Raw genomic sequence first — 22,762 nt, 5'->3', positions numbered from 1 at the left:
TCTTTCTTGTGAAAGACTGCGTCATGACGACGGACTGAGAAAGGGGCCGCCGCCCTTTCATTCTCCTCCCTTCGCAATCCATCGCGCGCACTCTCTCTAGTTCTCACAGAAAATGAGATCAGACTTCCTCCGCCACTGCTGCGTAAGTGCAGCAAGGCTTGGTGAAACGCCGAGGTTTATATACACGCCTATTTTTAGTCCCAGCGCGTGCAACTATTTTTAACCAATATGAGCTCATCGCTGTACTTCTCGCCCAATCAGAGCAACGAGGTGAGCACGTGTGTGGGCGGGAAGGACAGAGCGAGAGCGCATAGATGGATTAACGGACAGTTGATGGAAACAGGTCTGGTACTACCACGGGAGCGCGCAATGCTCAGCGCGTTTAAGCAATGTGGATTTGGAGTATTGTTGTTTTTGTTGTTAGTAGTAGTATTAGTAATAGTAATAATAATCAGCGCCATAATCGAAATGTTTATTTTCAGAGAACATGAATTTCAGTAACGTTATAAAGGATCGCTCAAGATAAACCAAACAAGAACAAAAAGAAGTTAAACTAACACAAAACATTTCAGAAATTAAATGAGGATTATAGTAATCTTAAAACTATGGACTAACCTTAACCCTTACTAAACTCTCTCTCTCTCTCTCTCTCTCTCTCTCTCTCTCTCTCTCTCTCTCTCTCTCTCTCTCGCTCTCTCTCTCTCTCTAATGCACACTGCATACTGCAAAAATTAGGCGTTAGTCTGTGTGGTTTTCATCTTTCAACATAGTTCAACAAAAAGTTCACAAACTTGATTTATACAACACTGACACCTGGTGGTCACTTATATAAATATATTTCTGTATAATTTAACAGGAGTTTGAGTGTTTTATCTTAAAAATGCTGTAAATACCACGGTACATAAACATGGCAATTATGTGTGTTAAAATATGGCATTCAGTAACATATATATTATGGTATATATCAAAGTACCATGGCATTCCCATATGTTTTATATTTGGACATTGTTGTGAATATGTGCATAATTATGGTATTCATTAAAGTAGTTTGAAGTGTTTCATTATCATGTTAAATACCATGGTGCATAATTGAATCATTCAGTACCAATGTATAGAATTATAATAACAGGGCCATCTGTTATTATCACTGTACCTTGGTACTGCCACAGTACTTTTTGTAAGGGTAACAAGCATCACCCACCCCAAGACATAAACAGTCTTTTAAATCCTCACTTTATAATATATTGGGGGAAGTAACACTGTAGCCCCTCATTTATTTGTTTGTATTAAACCCATATTACTTTCTTTCAGTCACCTCTGTCATGGTTCACTTTCATTTTATTGAAAAAATATGCAATGCAATTAACTGAATTTGGGTTAAATTGTCTGCCAAAATGCATGGTGACTGAGACTAACATTCTTCCTAACAACAACTTTTTTGTTCATCAGAAGAAAGTCATACAGGTTTTTATCTTCCAATCCTCGTTTAGTTGCTAGATGGCGACAAATCTTCGCAGTTTCATTCCACCTCTGATGATCTGTGATGATGTGTCTGTTAGTTGAGCAAGGGGGCTTTCCACACTCTCAATTTCCCTATTCTTTTGATCTTGTTTATTGTTTTTGTGACCTGATTCGGTTAACATTAATTCAGTTGTTGTGTGATTTAATTGAAGTGTGTTTTGTGTCTCTATGTGTGTATGAGTAAACAAGACATGAGTGTGTGTGTGTGTGTGTGTGTGTGTGTGTGAGAGAGAGAGAGAGAGACAGAGTTGACAAAATAGAAAATCAACATGACATTTAACTTTAGGCCAACAACTCCTAAGAGTGGGGTTACATTCAGCAACTGTCTTATTCTTTTTTTAAGCTCACGGAGAGGGAGGGGAAGAGAGAGATGGATATATATATATATATATATATATATATATATATATAGAGAGAGAGAGAGAGAGAGAGAGAGAGAGAGAGAGAGAGAGAGAGAGAGTATAGTGTATATTTTATAGTTTTTATTTTATTAATTACCTGGCACCTTATTTTAATTCTATTTTTATTGTTATTTGTTACTATTTTGTTATTATTATTTGTCTTGTCATTATCTGTTTTGTGTATTAATGCTTTGGCAATATTGTATGTAAACACAATCATGCCAATAAAGTACTTTAAATTGAAATTGAAATTGAGAGAGAGAGAGAGAGAGAGAGCACAGGGTGGGCACAACTGGGACATGGGAGTGTTTGAAAGAAATGTGTGAATGATAAGAGTAGACTGAAGGAGGGGACAGAGTGTGTGTGAGAGAGAGAGAGAGAGAGAGAGAGAGAGAGAGAGAGAAATCATAACACTCAGTTAAAGATGAGATGCAGAGGGCAAGACAATAAGTGAGTGAAGAAAACAGAGAGAGGAGAGGTAGCAAAAATAAAAAAGGCAAGCAGACAGAGACGCTCTCTCTCTCTCTCTCTCTCTCTCTCTCTCTTGAAAATTTCAGCTAGCAGCAGTGTAAACTGAAGAGAAACAGAGGGAAGAGGAATAGTGCAGGATTCTGCAGCAATACTGACCTAAGAAGGTTATATTACACTGCACTGCACTGTGCGGACTGCACACACACACACATATACACACACGCACGCACACACACACACACACACACACACTTGTGCAGAGGGGTGTGATGCTGACATCAGGTCGACAGCATTTGCCAGTGTGTTGTTTCTGAGCAGAGGTGAAAGAGAGAACAGAGCAGGAGTGTGTTTACTCCTTGGCAAACATTGTGTACCAGAGTTGCAAAGTGTGTCAGACAGCCATGAGAAGGATGCTGTCCCTCTTCTGCTTGCTTTCTCTGGCAGCACGTTTATCGGAAGCATGGAGACCATCACAGCCACGACTGCAATTTCAACACTCAGGTAAGAAAACTGTCCCTACATGCACACACAAATTCAGGCTTTCTTTTCTTATCCTCAATTTCAAATTCAGTTTCAAAGTATTTTATTGGGATGACTATTAAAAGTATGGTTCACCCCCAACAGTTTTTTTTTTTTAATTCTGCCATTATTTAGCCAACCTCACACTGTTCCAATTCCTCATGGCATTCTTTCTTCCATAAAACACATAAGGAGATGTTTTCAGAATGTTAGCCTAGGTCACCATTAACTTTCATTGTATAGGAAAAAAGAGGCAATGAAAGTGAATGATGACTGAGACTAACATTCTAAAAAACATCTCCTTATGTGTTTCATGGAAGAAAGAATGTCATGAAGAATTGGAACTTCGTGAGGATGAGTAAATGTTGACACAATTTTCATTTTTGGGTGAACTATTCCACTAATCAAATAAGGTGCCAGGAGCAGTAAAAAAAACAATACAAAACATTTTATTACAAATTTAATAAATATAATAAAAGAGAATTAAAGAAACATTCAAAAGACATTAATAAACAATAAGAATACTCTATTACAAATATACATCAATGACTCTTGAAAATGTTTTCAAAGCAGTCACTGGTTTCTGAGGGATTACAGCACAAATATGAGTTTTGCTGCAACAGATGCATGACTGCCTTTCTTCAATAACACTTGCATTTTATATTTTTCTGACTATGTTTTATTTTTTAAGTATTTGAATTCTATTACGAAATCTACAGAAGGTTTGAAGGAAGTGTGTCTCAAACTCACCAGTCTGTCTCTTTCTCCCTCTCTATTTAACCCAATTATCTTAACGTCACCTGTAATCAGATGGGGTTTGACAAGCGTATATTATGTGTGATAGTGTAGCTAATTGTGTTTCGACATGACCTAGAGAACCCTCCATAGAACACCAGAGAGAGAGAGAGAGCAAAAAGTGCATGACAGTGCATGTGCTAGTATGTTATGAATGGTGTTTGTATTCTCATGTTTGTGTTTTGTAAGATTTATTTATGTGAATTTTTTTTCAATGATTATCACAGACCATATGAGCAAAATAAATACATTAAGAACCATACTCTCAGGTACACTTGAATGAAATCACATTTTGAAATTAATTACAAAATATTAGAACATAATCATGTTGATAATGGTGAAAATAATAGTGGATATGAATATAGGATAAAAATATCACACCTACATATTTATATTTAGTATTAGCTGGCCTGAAAGAAAAAGAAAATACAGACCGTTGTATTGCAGATTTATGGAGTTAAATAATAGCTTATTAAAATTTATGAGTGGTTTCTGCTGCTAATGCAGTATTGTTTATCTGACTTAACTTGTGTGTGTGTGTGTGTGTTGTGTTCACTTCAACATCTTAATTACCTAATTGCCCTTTCATTCACTCAGGCTCCCAGTGGAAATGAACATATTGAATGTGTGTGTGTGTGTATGTGTGTTTGTGTAAGGGAATGCTGGTGGCTGCTTGAGTCTGATGATTATTATCCAGCTCATTTTGGCTTGATTTCCCAAATGAAATGATAAATGACAGCTCTTATGTAGCACACACACACACACACACACACACACACACACACACACACACACACACACACACACACACACTGACAATTATGTGTCATTACATATAACTGAAATTAATTTATATGTCCAGCAAGATGTGGAGGCACAATCCTTCAGTGATTCTTCTGTTCATCTCTATCACATTGATTTTCTTGCTGGTCTGATCTAATGTGTCACTTTGAAGTTTATCAATGATGTGACAACAACTATGTCATAACATAAGCATCAATCGGTTCAACACTCTGGTAGTATGTGTGTGAGTGCTATAATTATGATGTATACTTACACAGATCAGCCACAACATTAAAACCACCTGCCTAATATTGTGTAGGTCCCCCTTGTGCTGCCAAAACATCTGGCACCAACAATAATGCCATGATCCAAATCACTGAGATCACATTATTTCCCCATTCTGATGGTTGATGTAAACATTGTCTGAAGCTCCTGACCCATATCTGCATGATTTTTTTCACTGTAGGCCTACTGCTGATTAGATAATTGGTGCCAGACGGGCTGGTTTGAGTATTTCTGTAACTGCTGATCTCCTGAGAAATACAGTCTCTAGAATTTACTCAGAATGGTGCCAAAAACAAAAAAACATCCAGTGAGGGGCAGTTCTGTGGATGGAAATGTCTTGTTGATGAGAGAGGTCAACAGTTAATGGCCAGACTGGTTCAAACTGACAAAGTCTACGGTAACTCAGATAACCGCTCTGTACAATGGTGGTGAGAAGAATATCATCTCAGAATGCTATTTTGAGATGCGGGTTGGCACTCTTTTGGCGGTACAAGGGGGACATATACAATATTAGACACGTGGCTTTAATGTTGTGGCACGATCGATTATACACACAATATAACAATATACAATTGCTTATAACTTAAGGATACACAACTCCTGCCAAAGCGCTGCAGGGAATCAGGATGCTGAAGCGGGATGTTCACCAGTGAAGCATCAAGCGGCGAGGTGGAGTGATGTTCACCAGAACACTGCAGGGGAGTGGGGAGTCTTCTCGTTGCCATGAAGATCCCATCTGCTGATTCGTGTAGTCGAAGACGAAGCAGTAGAGGGCTTCTAGATGAGAGATGAATCACTGTGTTGTAGGAAGATAATTCTGAGGAATGGTGTTTGCACACCTACTTTTATAGCAAACAGCTTCGCACCTAAAAGGATGGGACTCCACCATAGCCAATATTAGAATATTGGTATTATTGTAGAGAGGTTTCAACTAGGTTGTGTGGAAGGACACTCCCATGCATTAGCAAATGCAAGGTCAAGTGTACTGAGTCGTAAGGGAAAGGTGGATTTGGCAATGCTACCTCAAGTCATGTTGAGCCCCATAAGTGTTATACTTTTGCACATAGTCTGTCCCATATGTTTGCGCTACAGATATGAATGTCTCAAATGATGAGGCTTGTTGAAGAGAGGTGTGCTAATACATTTCAAAGATTTTTGCCTGGCAGACAAAAAAAAAAAAATCCACAAAGCGACTAGAATATCATAGACTCCTCGGGATGGTCCCTTTGGACTTGGACCAGTAGGCAACCACCCAGAACACCCTTACAACTATATAGCAATGTACTAAATTACACTCAGAACACCTTAGCAACCAAGTTGCAATGTCCTGGCAACCACCCAGAACACCCTAACTTTGTCAAATTTTCTTAGATGTATCACATGCCACACATTTCAACTAATCAAGTCTCTCCCGTGACTGAGGTAATCTAATGTTCAGACACACACACACACACACACACTGTGTGTGTGGCTAAATCTACCCTCAACTGGCCTTAGAATGACGGACACAAGAATGAGCACAACAGAAGTGCTAAAAGAATGTTGGGGACTCACTATTTATAAGTGTGTGTGTGTGTGTGTGTGTGTGTGTGTGTGTGTGTGTGTGTGTGTGTGTGTGTGTGTGTGTGTGTGTAAAAGTGACATGGCAACAAAGAGAAGGCTGTGGCAAGCTGTTACAAATTGTGTGTATGTCCCTCATGACAGCTGAGATTTTTTAGTGTCTGTGGGTGAGTGAGAGAATATTTTTAAGGAGTGATAATCATTCACCACACACACATCTTTAGAAAGCCAGGATGAACTTCAACCAGGATGATTCAGCCAGGTTGAAATATTTGTGTAGTTATATATTAAATTGTTGTATACTGAAGACCCCTGCTTTATTTATACTCTGGAATTCATTTACACGTTTTCTTCCTTCTATTCCTTCTCTTTGTCTATTCAATACATCTATTGTTTTCTTTTGTCTATCTGTCTGTCTCATCACCTGTACTGTTCTTGAACAGGTTATTCTACCCAAAGGTGAGTCTGTCTGGTCCAAATGACCTCAGATTCACTGCTGTTTCTTATCAAATCTCAAATATCTCTCTCCTCTCTGTGTTCTTTGTCAGTTACAGAGAGGTTCACATGAGATCAGGGCTCAAACAGCCTCCTGCAGCCACTCAAATCTGTCCTTCAGTCATGATACTCTGACTAAATAAATCTCTTTAGTTTCACAGGAAACACTGGCTGTGTCAGACATCTGAAAATGCAGTATATGTGGTATGAAGGCATTTAGGCATTTCTGAATCCAATGATTGCATAACATCCTGACTACTAAGATGCCTTGATCATGTTGTTGTTTTTTTAAGGCCAACGATACCTAGTGAGTGTGGATTGGATGTTGTTGGAAAGGATAAAAATGGTGTCTGATGGAGATGTTCTTAAATAACATTTTATTTTCAACTTATGATTTTATTTCAACCAATTGTAGTCATTACATATTTGTTTGGTTAAGTTAAAAGCTCACTTCAATTTCATCATTAGACATGACGTTGGAAGTCTGTCTGAAACCAGTTTAATTGGGAGGTGCCCTCATTAAAAACACTGCAAGTTACTGACTGATTAGGGAGTAATGCAGCTGCCTTTGTTTTCGGACACAGTTGTGTTTTGGAAATGCACAGATCCTGTCATCACTTTGTATTACTGTGATGCTGACAGTTTTATATGTATTGAACCAGTATTATCCCTGCCCTTTTCTGTATCTCTTCTTCTTCTTCTTCTTCTTCTTCTTTCTCTCTCTCCTTCTCCGTTTCCCTCTTTCTCTGTGTTTTTATGTCCTCATAAAAAACAATTAAGCTAAATTGCATTTTCTTTATTGCGACTTATTAACAGAAATTGAGGGGGGGTTTGAGATGAAAATCAGAAATGTAGTATATGAAGCCGAACTGAAATGTTCAAAATAATCCTGCTCTCTCTCCCTCTGTGTGTCTATCTCAGAGCTGGTGCATAGCGGCAGGCTCCTGTCTCTCTCTGTGCCTGCTGGGGATCTGAACTCTCTGCTGCCGGATGAAGATGACCGGCGCCTTTATATCGGTATGAAGAACCATCTGCTCTCCACCAGCCTGGATGACATTACACAAACACCCCGCAAGGTATGTACACACCCACATACACACCCACACATACAGTGGCTCCTTCTCAAGTTAACAACATTGTATGACTACTCCACCATGTTAACCCTTAATGCAATCAAAAAGACATTTGGAAAATATAATTTTCCTTTCCTTAAACCTACTTTATTTAACAAAAACTGTCCCAGCCTCTACATTTACACAAATAACTATGCAAATTAACTGTAACTGTACATTTTCTCTTTGTCACATTGAATGGCAAAATGAATGTTTGAATAGTTTTACAAACACTGCTCATGTTTCATGAAAGAGGCTCAGGAACGTATCCGTGTGTACATGTGTTTGTACCCTTCCTTGCTTGTCTGCATAACTGTGTATTCATGATTTCATCTCAGTAGTGTCAGAGTGGCATCCAACTGCCATTCCTCACATACTACATGAAAAAAAAAATCAGCATATCATCAACATTTAATATGACTAAGAGGAAACTTTATGCATTGTTATGTGTACAAGATTAGATTATTATCTTTATGTGCGTGTGCTGTATTTCAGATACACTGGCCTGCAAACCCAGATCACATCCAGGACTGCTTAATGGCTGGGAAAGACCTGCAGGTGAAAAAGCAAAGAAGCAGAGAACTCAGAGAAAACAATGTGGGACTATATTATTATCCACATTTGGCTGGACAATCAAAAAAGTTACTGAATTGTTACTGGGTTTGGGGTCACTTGACTGAAATGTTTCTCATGATCTTAAAACTCTTTTGATCTGTTGGCGTGATCTTAAATGTTTCAAATGAGTTTTGTTGACAAAAATATAATTGAGCCAACATATTAAATGATTTAATTAAAAAACTAGTTTTTGAAATGGATGACTTTGACAGAATAATAAAGCAGCCAATAAGTGCCAGGCATAGATGGGAACTCCTTCAATATTGTTTAAAAAGCATCCCAAGTTGATTCCTCAAGAAGGTGGTAAATTTCTGCAAATTCTAGGCAAAGGGTGACTACTTTGAAGATGCTAAAATACAACACAGTTTTTATTTATTTTGGATTTTTATAGTCACAACATAATTCCCATAGTTCCATTTTTGTTATTACATAATTTAGATGACTTTACTATTGTTCTAAAATGTGAAGACCCTAAACATTTGTCCGGTAGTGTATATATACAACCCCAATTCTGAAAAAGTTGGGGCAGAATGAAAAATGCTAAGAAAATACAATAAAATTAGTGATTTGTGAGTTAGAATCACCCTTTGCTATATTGCAAGCATTACAACGACACAATATATTATATTTTACCCTGTGAATTTCATTGTTTCATCAAATCAGATGATTGCAACACATGCCAAAAAAGTTGGGACAGTCAAGTGTTTACCACCGTGAAACATCACCAATTCTTCTAATAACACTTATTAAGCATTTGGGCACTGAAGACACAAGTTTGTTAAGTTTTAAAATGTGCAATTTTTCTCCCATTCATCCATTATGTAGGCCTTTAGCTGCACAATTGTATGGGGTCTTCGTTGCCATCTAATGTGCTTAATAATGTGCAACACATTCTCAACTGAAGACAGGTCAGGACTGCAGGCAGGCCAATCTAGCACCCCCACTCTCTGTTTACACAGCCATACGGTTGTAATCTGGGCAATATGTGGTTTGGAGTTGTCCTGTTGGAAAATGCAGGGATGTCCCTGGAAAAGACAGTGTTGGATGGCAGTATATGTTGCTCCAAAATTTTTACATATCTGTCTGCATTCACGGTGTTCTCACAGATGTGCGAGTTACCCATGCCATGGGCACATACAGACACTGGCTTTTGTACCTGATGCTAATAACAGCTTGGATGGTCCTTTTCCTCTTTGGCCCGAAGAACATGGTGGCTGTTTTTTTTTTCTTCAAAAAAGTTTTGAAATGTGGACTCTTCGGACCAAAAAACACAATTCCACTGTTCTACTTTCCATCTAAGTTGAGACCGAGCCCTGAGAAGTTGGCAGAGCTTCTGGACACTGTTAATATATGGCTACTGCTTTGCATAGTAAAGTCTTAACTTGCATCTGTGGATGCAGCTGTGAATTGTGATGACTAACAAAGGTTTACTAAAGTTATCCCAAGCCCATATTCATGATATCCATTACATATGAATGATGTTTTTTAAGACAGTGACGAGGGATCAGAGATAATGTTTATTCAGAAGCGGTTTTCGTCTTGCACTTTACACACTGAGATTTGACCAGATTCCATGAATTTTTAAACTATTTTGTGCACTGTAGAGGGTGAAATGCCCCACAATCCTTCCAATTTGTCTTTGGGGAATATTGTTCTCAAAGTGCTGGATTATTTACTGAAGCATCTGTTGGCAAATTGCCAAGTCTTGAATAATCTTTGCTCTTGAAGGACAAGGCTGTTTTTGGAGGCTCCTTATATACTATGACACAATTGCCTCACCTATTTAACATCTCCTGTTTCACCTTGCCTTGTTATTTCAACTCGTCAAATTGTTATTAGTCTTAAATTGCCCCCGTTTCAACTTTTTTGGAGTGTGATGCAATCATCTGATTTAAAATTACTGTACATTTAAAAAAAAAAAAACAAAAAAAACACACAAGGTAAAACATCAGATTATGTGTAGATGTGGTGTTTTCAATATAGCAAAGGGTGAATATAATTGACAAATCATTCCTTTTTGAGTTATTACCATTTTTCATACTGTCCCAACTTTTTGGGTATATATATATATATATATATATATATATATATATATATATATATATATATACCCACATTATATTTAAAAATTAAAAAAGTGTTCTTTAATGGGTAGGATTATGGTTCCGGTTAGTCTGGATTATATATACATACGGTTAGTTTGTATATATTGCTTACATGTGCTTCCAATTATAGAGCATGCATTTTAAAAGAAAGTATGAAATTATTTTAAAATATAAGCCATAAATGCCAGTGTATACACATTTCCTATAGATTTAACATTCTCTGTATTTTTATGATTATGACTGATATTTTTAACATAAAGAGGATTTTGTTTTATATAGGACATGTTTCGTCCCTTATCTCAAGTATCAGTGAGTATCAGTATCTACTTTATATATACTATAGCTAGAAAAAAGTAAACAGACACACAGCGCAGGCCTGTCTTATAACTGTATGTACCTCACGTTAGTTACACAAGGTTGTTTTATGTGTGCAATCAAGTCCAGACACTCTAGTCTCAGACTGTTGCAGTTAAACTAATAAAAGCATTTCAATCCTTGCTGGACCTCTAGCTGTATTAAACCACAATGACCTCATGAACAGACTTTGTTGTCTTGCTATTGGGAAGTGATTGTTTCCTGTTTGTGTCACAGATGGATTGTGCTAACTTCCTGCGTGTGCTGGAGCGGTTTAACCAAACACACCTGTATGCTTGTGGGACTGGAGCATTCAACCCTCGCTGTGCTTTTATCCCCACCAGCCTCTTTCTTAGGGTAAAGAAGTTCTACATTTCCCAGTATGCACTTTTCTGTTATGGCTTTAATGTGTAGTGTGAGTGGGACTCTGGCGTGAGTGCATAATGTCAGATTAGTCTCAGATCAAATAAAAAGAGAATGATTAATCTTGTTACATCGCTGCTGGTCTCACAGTCTGGTCAAACTGGTCAGTTAGCTGGTTTTAGATGGGTTTAGGGCACTTTTTAGCTAGTCGTGTAGTGAGACCAGCTAAAACCAGCTAATACCTAAGATTATAAAAGTTATTGTGAGCATTAACATTAAAATACCAATAAATGACTATTAAAAAGTGTGTTACATACAGATTCAAACAGCCTTACAGAAGAGGAAAAAAGTAAATAATTTGAACTGTAAATAATATAAAGGACATTTCAGGCTGAGGAACAAACCCTGAAGTATGAAGACACTGAATCAGGGAAGGGAAAATGTCCTTATGACCCTCACCACAGAACGGCTACTGCCATCATAGGTAAGACGTTAGAGTGTATATCTGTTTGTGTAAGTGAGTATTTCTTCTGAATGATCCAAATAATTGTGTGTGCATGTTTAGATGGGGAGCTGTATGCTGGGATCTCATCTGACTTTCTAGGTCATGATACATCATTCTTTCGCAGTCTGGGATTGCGACATGCAATGCGCACTGAACAGTATGGCTCTACCTGGCTGCAAGGTGATGCATGCACACATTTACCTTAGGTAGCATAATGAATACCCGACTACACTGAAACTAGACTTATGCTTATAAAAATACACATAACCTGCTGTTTACAACAATTAAGTATACATTTTTCTCTACCTGTAACAGTTAACTGCAATTTTTTTTACTTATCCTTTGTGCAATAAAGATTTGCCTGCTTGTTAACTAGAAGTCTCTATATCTCTCTTTCTCTCTCTTACAAGGTGCTGATTTTGTGCATGTCACAGCGATGTCAGAGAGTGATAATGAGGAGGATGATAAGGTGTACATGTTCTTCACTGAGCGCGCTCAGGAGGCAGAAGGGGCGGTTGGGAAGGTCCTCTATTCTAGAGTCGCCCGCGTCTGTAAGGTATCTAGCAGTATGTTCCTACGTGCATACCAGCACTCGTGTGGCCCCTTTGCCTGAATGCCCACCTCCATGAGTCTGTTAGGACATGCTGGGTGACTTGTCTGCCTGTCCTCTCTGTCATTTTAACATTGCAAAATTATCATTAGAACCCTTAAAAAAATTATGTGGTAGTGCCAAGTAAAGTGATGGTATCAGATAGTAATACCATGGTACTTTGATATACCATGGTGAAGTATGATTATCATATTCATGCACTATTATTCCAAAACAATGGTACCATGTGTGTGTGTGTGTGTATATATATATATATATACAGTGGGTACGGAAAGTATTCAGACCCCCTTTTTTATATTGCAGCCATTTGCTAAAATCATTTAAGTTCATTTTTTTTCCTCATTATTGTACACACAGCACCCCATATTGACAGAAAAACACAGAATTGTTGACATTTTTGCACATTTATTAAAAAAGAAAAACTGAAATATCACATGGTCCTAAGTATTCAGACCCTTTGTTGTGACACTCATATATTTAACTCAGGTGCTGTCCATTTCTTCTGATCATCCTTGAGATGGTTCTACACCTTCAATTGAGTCCAGCTGTGTTTGATTATACTGATTGGACTTGATTAGGAAAGCCACACACCTGTCTATATAAGACCTTACAGCTCACAGTGCATGTCAGAGCAAATGAGAATCATGAGGTCAAAGGAACTGCCTGAAGAGCTCAGAGACAGAATTGTGGCAAGGCACAGATCTGGCCAAGGTTACAAAAAAAATTTCTGCTGCCCTTAAGGTTCATAAGAGCACAGTGACCTCCATAATCCTTAAATGGAAGATGTTTGGGACGACCAGAACCCTTCCTAGAGCTAGCCGTCCGGCCAAACTGAGCTATCGGGGGAGAAGAGCCTTGGTGAGAGAGGTAAAGAAGAACCCAAAGATCACTGTGGCTGAGCTCCAGAGATGCAGTCGGGAGATGGGAGAAAGTTGTAGTAAGTCAACCATCACTGCAGCCATCCACCAGTCGGGGCTTTATGGCAGAGTGGCCCGGCGGAAGCCTCTCCTCAGTGCAAGACACATGAAAGCCTGCATGGAGTTTGCTAAAAAACACCTGAAGGACTCCAAGATGGTGATAAATAAGATTCTCTGGTCTGATGAGACCAAGATAGAAGTTTTTGGCCTTAATTCTAAACGGTATGTGTGGAGAAAACCAGGCACTGCTCATCACCTGTCCAATACAGTCTCAACAGTGAAGCATGGTGGTGGCAGCATCATGCTGTGGGGGTGTGTTTCAGCTGCAGGGACAGGACGACTGGTTGCAATCGAGGGAAAGATGAATGCGGCCAAGTACAGGGATATCCTGGACGAAAACCTTCTCCAGAGTGCTCTGGACCTCAGACTGGGCCGAAGGTTCACCTTCCAACAAGACAATGACCCTAAGCACACCGCTAAAATAACGAAGGAGTGGCTTCACAACAACTCTGTGACTGTTCTTGAATGGCCCAGCCAGAACCCTGACTTAAACCCAATTGAGCATCTCTGGAGAGACCTGAAAATGGCTGTCCACCAACGTTTACCATCCAACCTGACAGAACTGGAGAGGATCTGCAAGGAGGAATGGCAGAGGATACCCAAATCCAGATGTGAAAAACTTGTTGCATCTTTCCCAAAAAGACTCATGGCTGTATTAGATCAAAAGGGTGCTTCTACTAAATACTGAAAGGGTCTGAATACTTAGGACCATGTGATATTTCAGTTTTTCTTTTTTAATAAATGTGCAAAAATGTCAACAATTCTGTGTTTTTCTGTCAATATGGGGTGCTGTGTGTACAATAATGAGGAAAAAAAATGAACTTAAATGATTTTAGCAAATGGCTGCAATATAACAAAGAGTGAAAAATTTAGGGGGGTCTGAATACTTTCCGTACCCAGTGTATATACAGTACTGTGCATACATTGTATGCACTTGTGAAAAATGTTGCATAATGAGAATGTCTTCAAAAATAATGATTTATCAATTAACATCATACAAAGTCCAGTAAACATAAAAAAGCTAAATCAATATTCAGTGTGACAACCTTTGCCTTTAAAACAGCACCGATTCTCCAAGGTACACCTGGATACAGTTTTTCTTGGTTGTTGGCAGATAGGATGTTCCAAGCTTCTTAGAGAATTCACCACAATTCTTCTATCTATTTAGGATGTCTCAATTGCTTCTGTCTCTTTATATAATCTCAGACAGACACGATGTTCAGTGGGGGGCTCTGTGGGGGCCATGACATCTGTTGCAGGGCTCCATGTTCTTCTATTCTAATCTTTTCTATTTGCAAAAATTATATTTGGGATTCTAACATTTATATTTCCTATTGACACACTAAAGCTGAAGATATAAATAACCATCTTAAGACACATGCTTTTGTGAAACATCTTATGTGGCTTTTGCACAGTACTATATATATATATATATATATATATATATATATATATATATATATATATACATACATACATATACTCTCATTCTTTCTCTCTATGCTTCTATCTCTCTTTATAGAATGATATTGGGGGTCAGCGTAGTTTGGTACATAAATGGAGCACGTTTCAGAAAGCTCGTATTGTTTGTTCTGTACCAGGACCTGACGGAATGGAGACACACTTCGACAAACTGCGTGAGTAATATACACACCTTCAGAAACATATCTGATGGGTCAGATACCCAGATACACATTCTGTAAATAAAGGGTCAAAAAAGGCAAATTAATTAAATATTTACTTTTTTATTTTTGTACATACACATTATAGAGAGGTGCCAAAATCTATATCTATTGTTACATAGTGCTCTAAAGTTTTGTGATAGCCTTGTAATTTAAAAGTGTGTGTGTGTCATATGCCTAATCTTCCCTGAATTATGGAACATAGTTTATCAGTTCACTCACTCACTCACTCACTCACACACCACACACAGACACACACATACAGACATAAACCGGTTTCTTATCAATCAGTCTGTGTAAACAAAGTCCTGGCATAAAATAAACAATTCTTGAACTTTTAGTTAGACCCAAGCAAGTTTTACTATTGTCATGTAGTCTTGTACACATACACTGCGTCACCAGTTCTGTCTGCCTTCCCACTGCATGGTTATTGTACGGATGCATTGTTCTATCTTTGAGATATGCACACATGCATACACGTTCAAAAACCAAATACACACATTCAAATATTAATTTCAGTTATCATAATGAAGATATCAGCTCTATACCACCCAAATAGTCCTGTTACTAACAAACCCATGATATCACACACACACTCTGACTCATCACATATGCACATATCACATACATAGCAATAATGAAAAATCATAACGATTTCCATATCAGACTGAAACTTTTATCAAATATCTGAAAGTAGCTCTGAACAGAACCAATCTTTGTCCTCTCCACATTCAACAGCACCATGGAAATCTTTACAGAGCATGGCCAGTTATGTTCATGTGTTAGAGAGTGTGTTTATTTCTCTGCCTATCAAAGGGTTTAGAGCATGCAAAACAGCTTTTCCCAGATTGCTGACACATTAAAGTTTACTGACTTCATAATGTGTATTTCAATATTTTACTCTAAATTAAAATCTGTGTACAGGTGATGAGACAGACAGATAGACAATAGAAAACAAGATGCAACCTGTGGCGTTTACATTGTGCTCTACAGCCCATAAACAACTACATCTTCCATAATCTCCCCGTGCATCAGGGGCCCTCATGTTGCCATGGTTATTGTGGGTCAGACTGCACTGCAGTCCGTGAATGTTAATCAGGAATAATGAGATAATAGAATATATATAGAGACTTTAATAAACTGGCACTCAAAGGTGAGTTAAAATCAGGAAAGTTCAAGTGTTAGCTGAAAGGTTAAAATTCTATGCAATATGCTCTTAATGTAATTGAAATATGGAACTATTGAAGCTTGATTTTATCTTAAAAAAAAATGTTGATTCTTGAAACTACAGCATTGTCAAGGTCTGGTGTCAGTAAGTTTAGATATTGTCCATATTTCTGTGTATGGGTGATGCTGCCAGTTTCTCTTGTTCCTGGTTTGAACCTGGGTTAAATTGTTCTTGATGATTTTGGAATTATTTAATTTTGAATATTGATTAGTTTGAGTATAGAATATTTATTGAATGTTATTTAGAGATTTGTTTTGGAATTATTTGTGTCTCTTAGTCACAACCACATGTTTGTGTCTTTGTGTATGTATGTATGTATGCAGTATATATTCAGATAAAATAGGGTAGATCATTTGAGAGTGTCATGGTCCTGTAAGATTTAACAGACAATATCTATAAATAAAATAAACATTGTAAATAAATGTAAACACAACTGTACTAGACAATGGCACAGCAACCAGTGTTGGGGAATAACTAATAGAGTAACAGATAGTTAATTTCCATGATTTATTATTCTGTGCAGATGTTCCTATGCAACATTTTACATGTATTTTTGCATTTAAATATTATGGTGAAAGCTGCTGTTCATCACATTGATTTTAATATATACATGTAAATAGAAAGATTTATATCTCTCTAAAAAGTGAAACATTTTACCAAACCTTTCTGAATGTATTGCAGTTGTGGAATCACATGATGAATGTGTTTTAAAAATGAACAAGTCCATCATATGCCATGTGTGTTGGTGGTCTGTCTAATGTTTTGAAGACCGCCAGCTTCTGTGTGTGTGCATTTTTACGTCTGCGGTGGCACCCCTATCCTGTTTGCCCATAATCTCATGGCAGTGCTAGACAGCAGGACAGATGGACGTAAGGATGGATAAGGAGAGATAGGGGCAGGATAGGGATGTGTCAACAAGTTGAGGGCAGACAAAACTATCTCTCCTCAAGTAGAACAAAAACGTTTTGTTTGGAGAAATTGACACAAGTGAAAGAGAAGGAGAGAGAAGTTTGTAAAGAGCAATGAATGGGTAGTGGTGAAAACAGTGAGACTGAAAAGAAGGAAAGGAGAAAGAGGCAGGGAGGAGGGGTGAGATATATATAAAGGATAACAGTGCAATTAAGAGAGAAAGAAAGTGTAACCAAAAAAGAAGCACTCATCACACACTAACTGCGAAAAACTGCGTAAAATAGGTTTATCGATTTAATAAAATGTTAGGCCAGTTAAGCATTTTAAACAGCTTTTTTACGAATGGCAACATTTCTTGGTTTAAGAATGATAGTCACTGATGTAAACAAACAGCATGGAACAGTTGCGACCCTCACGTCCTCTGGTCAGAGGATCTAGGCCTACCTTAAAGGGATAGTTCAATCAAAAATAAAAAGTCATCCTCATGCCATCCCAGATATGAATGACTTTTTTTTTTCTGCAGAACACAAATAAGTTTTAGATGAGATCATTTTTAGAAGAATTTCTCAGCTCTGTTGGTGATGGTTCGCTGTGGTGACCCCTAATGGGAGCAGCTGAAAGAAGAAGATCTCAGCTCTGTTGGTACATACAATGCGACTGAATGGTGATCAGACCTTTGTATCTCCAAAAATCACATAAAGGAAACACAGAAGAACTAAGAAGGTCCAAAAAAAGGAGGCATGAAAGTAATCCATAAGACTCCAGTGGATAAATCCATATATTTTAAAGCAACATAATGTGGGTGTGGGTGAGAAACAGATCAAAAATCCTTTTAACACAAAATATTCACTTTCACTTTTACATCTGAAAGTCACATGTAGTGCCTGTTTAGTGTAATTGGATGTTTAGGGTGGAAAAGGACTTAAATATTGTTCTGTTTCTCACCCACACCTGTTATATTGGTTCTGAAAATATGGATTTAACCACTGGAGTCATATGGATTAATTTGATGTGTTCTTTATGTGATTTTTGGAGCTACAAAGTTCTGATCATTTACATTTATGCATTTGGCAGACACTTTTATCCAAAGCAACTTACAGTGCACTTATTACAGGGACAATCCCCCTGGAGCAACCTGGAGTTAAGGGCCTTGCTCAAGGGCCCAACAGTGGCATCTTGGTGGTGCTGGGACTTGAACCCCTGACCTTCTGGTCAGTAACCCAGAGCCTCAACCACTGAGCCACCACTGCCCGTGGTCACCATTCACCATTCACTTTTATTGTATTGAACTACAGAACTGAGATATTCTTTCTAAAATCTTAATTTGTGTTCTGTTGAAGAAAGAAAATAATACACATCTGGGATGGCACGAGGGTGAATAAATTATAAGATAATTTTCAATTTTGGGTGAACTATCCCTTTAATTAAAATAACCTAAAAATTACACATTTGCCAAATATTCTTTGCTTTAAACCACTAAAACAAAAGAATGATGCGTTTTCACTTTTCTAATGGCAGGTGCAGATTCATGAGAGTTGGAGACTAGCTTGAGTAACATACAAAAATGAAATTTTTTCACTGTTTTAGGGACAAGCATATATACAGTATATATAAAAAAAATACAAATAAAACTGCAAAATATTGTTTCATGACAAGTAAGCAAAATGTGTGGCCTTTAAACTTCATTTTGGAATCGGATTATAGGCCTTTTATTTGTTTGTGTGTAGAATAGGAGGAAAATACAGAAGAGGTGTGTGTGTGTGTGTGTGTGGTTTACTGCATTTGATAGTGCTGATCTGGTATATGTTCTTCGTTTTATAATAGTTTATGAGAGTCAGTAAACTTTCTTACTTCTCATGTAAAAGCATGCACGTAGCAGCATGCTCTGAATGTGTGTGTGTTTGATTTGGTAAGGTTTGATCATATCTGACATGGCTGGAATGTGAGAATGCAGAAATGAGAATGCAGAAATTGACAACAACCTGGTACACGACAAGGCCAAGATATGTGCGTGTGCTTTATTGTATAATATGTCTGTGTTTTTTAATGGAAGTGAAACGAAAAACATGTTGCATTATATGTTTATTTGTAAAAGAAAGAAAGAAAGTGTGACTAGGTAACTATTATTTTTCATGAGTGTAATATTCTAACCCTGTTTGTTTTTTTCTTTGTGTCCATAGAGGATGTTTTCATTCAGAGTGGAAAGGACAAAAAGAACCCTCTCATCTATGGGCTTTTCACCACTACAAGGTGAGTCATACACACTGACTTGAGATCAGATTTGATCTGGTATTATTCAAGTAAAAAATATTATTTAATATGATGGAATCAACCTGACTACTTCAGGTTACATTAACAAAAGTAATAGAATAGCAAAACAGAATAGCTTTCACAAACACTCCCGTCATCTTCCATTGGTCGGGAAATAGATAGTTCTACCTTATACTCAAAGCATTGGTTGAGCCAATGGTGCTATGTCAGGATGCTCAAACAAAGATGCTCAGAGCAATAGTTTGATGGCAATACAGATTCACATTGTTTAAAGAGGAATCAACCTACATGTGGCTTACTTATATTTGTCTATCATATTGATCTGGGATAAGAGAAAGTATTCTAACACCCCACAAGTTACACACATTACCTTTAATGGTCAGGAAGAAATAGCTCCCAGTAACTGTACAGTATGTTTACATTTTTTACAGTGTAGCATTAGCAGTTAACCTTCTTTATCTGTGTAATTCATGATAAATAAAATCAGTACTGTTCAAACATCGAACTTCCATCATGTAATGTGTGTGTGTGTGTGTGTGTTAGGGGTGTGGATTATAAAGTATTAAGTATTACTGACTCATACTTTCCAGCTGGTCTAAGATGACATAAATGATGCTCCCATGATGTTTAAAATACACTAGAAGTTGAACCCATTTTACATCAGCCATCTCAAGTAGCATGTCTTTTAATATGTCTGTGTGTCTTTCCATATATATGTGTGTGCGGCCATGGTTTTGGAACAGGCTGAGTAGGGTGGAGTGCACAGTGAAATATGGCTTAAAAAAAGAAGTATGGAAAGAGTGACAGTGTTATTGGTCTCTGTTGAGTTGTTCCACCAAGCATGTTAAATTCCTCACTTCCTTGTAAAAACTTTAGCATTCACAGCAGATGCAAAATCAATTCGGATCAGATGCCATTTAAACCGTCGCTGAGGAGTCAGTGCCTTGCTGCCTACTGGTATAAAATGTTAACAGAAGTGCCACTCACATTTGGCCCAATAAGGTTTCTCTGCTTATATTGTAGATTGATCATATAAATACAAATTTGTGGAGTACTGATTGTAGATGGGTAAAAAAAAAAAAGTAGGTCAAGTTAGAACTGAATAAATTGGATTATCTTAAAAGCTGAATTTGTTATTTTTCAATGGTAAAATACTTATATTCCAGCTTCATATAAAGACTAAGCCATTCATAGGCTTATTCTCTGAAAAGTGTAAACTATCACAACATTGCTTAGTTTGCTGGATCATCCCAACAAGCCCAACATAACAACATTGGGCTCAACCAATGGCATGACTTTGGGGTGGGGTTTTTGACCAGTTTCAGGTGGGGGAGTGATCGGGAAAGCTGTTTGAAAACCATAATTATTTTAGCATTTTAGTTTGTTGAAACTAGTGGTGCAGAATTACACACAACCTTTTACCCCTGTTTAATTTTGATACTCTGTGATTTATTGCCATACAGGTTGCTAGTTTATTCTATTTACTTTATTATCAATTACTTGACTATTATCAATCAATCATTAATGTATCTATTTGTGTATATGTTTTGGTCTCTTCTGCTTACAGCAACGTCTTGAATGGATCCGCTGTTTGTGTTTACCGGATGCAGGACATTATTCGAGCTTTTAAAGGAAACTTCCTACACAGGGAGGGACACCAGTACAAGTGGACAGAGTATACAGGCAGAGTGCCCTATCCAAGGCCTGGCACAGTGAGTTTTTCCACCTGAAATAATCATTACCAAAAATAAATTCTGTCCTTCAATAAACTGACAAAAATGTGATGCTTTACAGGTCAAATAGATCTTTCAGATTTAAAGCTGCAGTGTCTAATTTCTATGCCATTAACGGCACAAAACGAAATTGCTATTTGTTTAAAGGGATAGTTCACACAAAAATACAAATTATCTCATGATTTACTCACCCTCCTGGCATCCCAGATGTGTATAAACTTCTTTCTTCTGCAGAAGACAAATGAAGATTTTTAAATGAATATTTCAGCTCTGAACTTACTCAATTTGGAATCTCAAAAATCCACATAAAGGGAGTGTATAAGTAATCCATATGGCTCCAGTGGTTAAATCCATGCGTTCAGACACAATATAATGGGTGTGGGTGAGAAATAGATCAATATTTTAGTAATTTTTTCATACATTTTCCTTTAAACCAGTAGGGGGGTGATATGTATTAAGACTGTGAATCACCAAAATCAGAAGTAGTATGGGAAAGTGAAACAGAAGTTGAGATTGACTGAGCTGGAAGGAGAATTTGTAGTAAAAAAAACAGACTTAAATATTGATCTGTTTCTCACCCACACCTGTCACGTAATTAATGGATGACCCAGGGATGCAGAGAAACAAATAAAGGTTTATTGAAAAATACAGGGAATATGAAAACAGTGAAGATCTCCAGCTCAGGATGCAGATGACTGTAGGCGATGAGGCATAGGTAAGGATGAAAACGGTGACTGATGGATTTGGGACAACTAGGTGGAGAGCAGATGAATGCGATGGCAGAGTAAGTAATCCAAGGTAAGTATCTCCAACAGAAAGTCCACAGAGTAATAATCTTACAGGTAACCGAGAACTGGAACAAACTAACAGAAACAAACAAAAACGCAAACAGGGCAAGATTGACACGGTACACAAATGAAAAATCTGACACTAGCCACGAGAAGCAAGAGGGTATATATAGCCAGGGTTAATGAGAAGCAGGTGGCAGTAATCAGCTCGTGAACAGCACGAATGAGTGTTCCCATGGAAACTCCATTCATGCTGCTCACGCTGGAAAAAGGAAAATACACAAGGGAAAACAATCATGCAAACACACAAGAAAGAGACAGGCAGCCACACCGGATCGTGACACACACATATCATATTGCTTCAGAAGACATGGATTTAACCAATGGAGTCATCTGGAGTTCTTTTATGTTGCCCTTATGTGGATTTTAGAGTTTCAAAATGTTGGCACCCATTCACTTGCATTGTATGGACCTACAGAGCTGAGACATTCTTCTAACAATCTTCATTTGAGTTCAGGAAATGAAAGAAAGTCATACAAATCAGGAATGGCATGAAGGTGAGAAAATGATGAGATAGTTTTTATTTGTTGTGAACTATTCTTTTAAGTGACCTGGCATAGCAACATTGGATTGACCTTTTGACCAAACAATGACAGAAAATGTTTTGAAACTAGTTTGAA

The 22,762-nt window shown here is 37.6% G+C and overlaps 1 protein-coding gene across 1 annotated transcript in view; it reads left to right on the top strand.

Annotated features, from left to right (window-relative positions):
- Positions 1-2,298: 2,298 nt before the first annotated feature.
- Positions 2,299-22,762, top strand: part of LOC127630776 (semaphorin-3ab-like) — a 31,414-nt gene continuing 10,950 nt past the window's right edge. The window contains exons 1-10 of the mRNA XM_052108544.1: positions 2,299-2,894; positions 7,752-7,906; positions 8,438-8,500; positions 11,254-11,373; positions 11,770-11,863; positions 11,945-12,064; positions 12,295-12,440; positions 14,994-15,108; positions 19,471-19,540; positions 21,129-21,273. Coding sequence (XP_051964504.1) covers positions 2,795-2,894; positions 7,752-7,906; positions 8,438-8,500; positions 11,254-11,373; positions 11,770-11,863; positions 11,945-12,064; positions 12,295-12,440; positions 14,994-15,108; positions 19,471-19,540; positions 21,129-21,273 — 1,128 coding nt within the window. The 5' untranslated portion in view covers positions 2,299-2,794. The remainder of the gene's footprint in view (positions 2,895-7,751; positions 7,907-8,437; positions 8,501-11,253; positions 11,374-11,769; positions 11,864-11,944; positions 12,065-12,294; positions 12,441-14,993; positions 15,109-19,470; positions 19,541-21,128; positions 21,274-22,762) is intronic.

This window comes from Xyrauchen texanus, chromosome 37 (genome assembly GCF_025860055.1).
Source record: "Xyrauchen texanus isolate HMW12.3.18 chromosome 37, RBS_HiC_50CHRs, whole genome shotgun sequence".
NCBI classification, from domain to species: Eukaryota; Metazoa; Chordata; class Actinopteri; order Cypriniformes; family Catostomidae; genus Xyrauchen; species Xyrauchen texanus.
The sequence above is the reverse complement of the archived record's forward strand: the minus strand, read 5'-3'. Positions and strand labels throughout refer to the sequence as shown.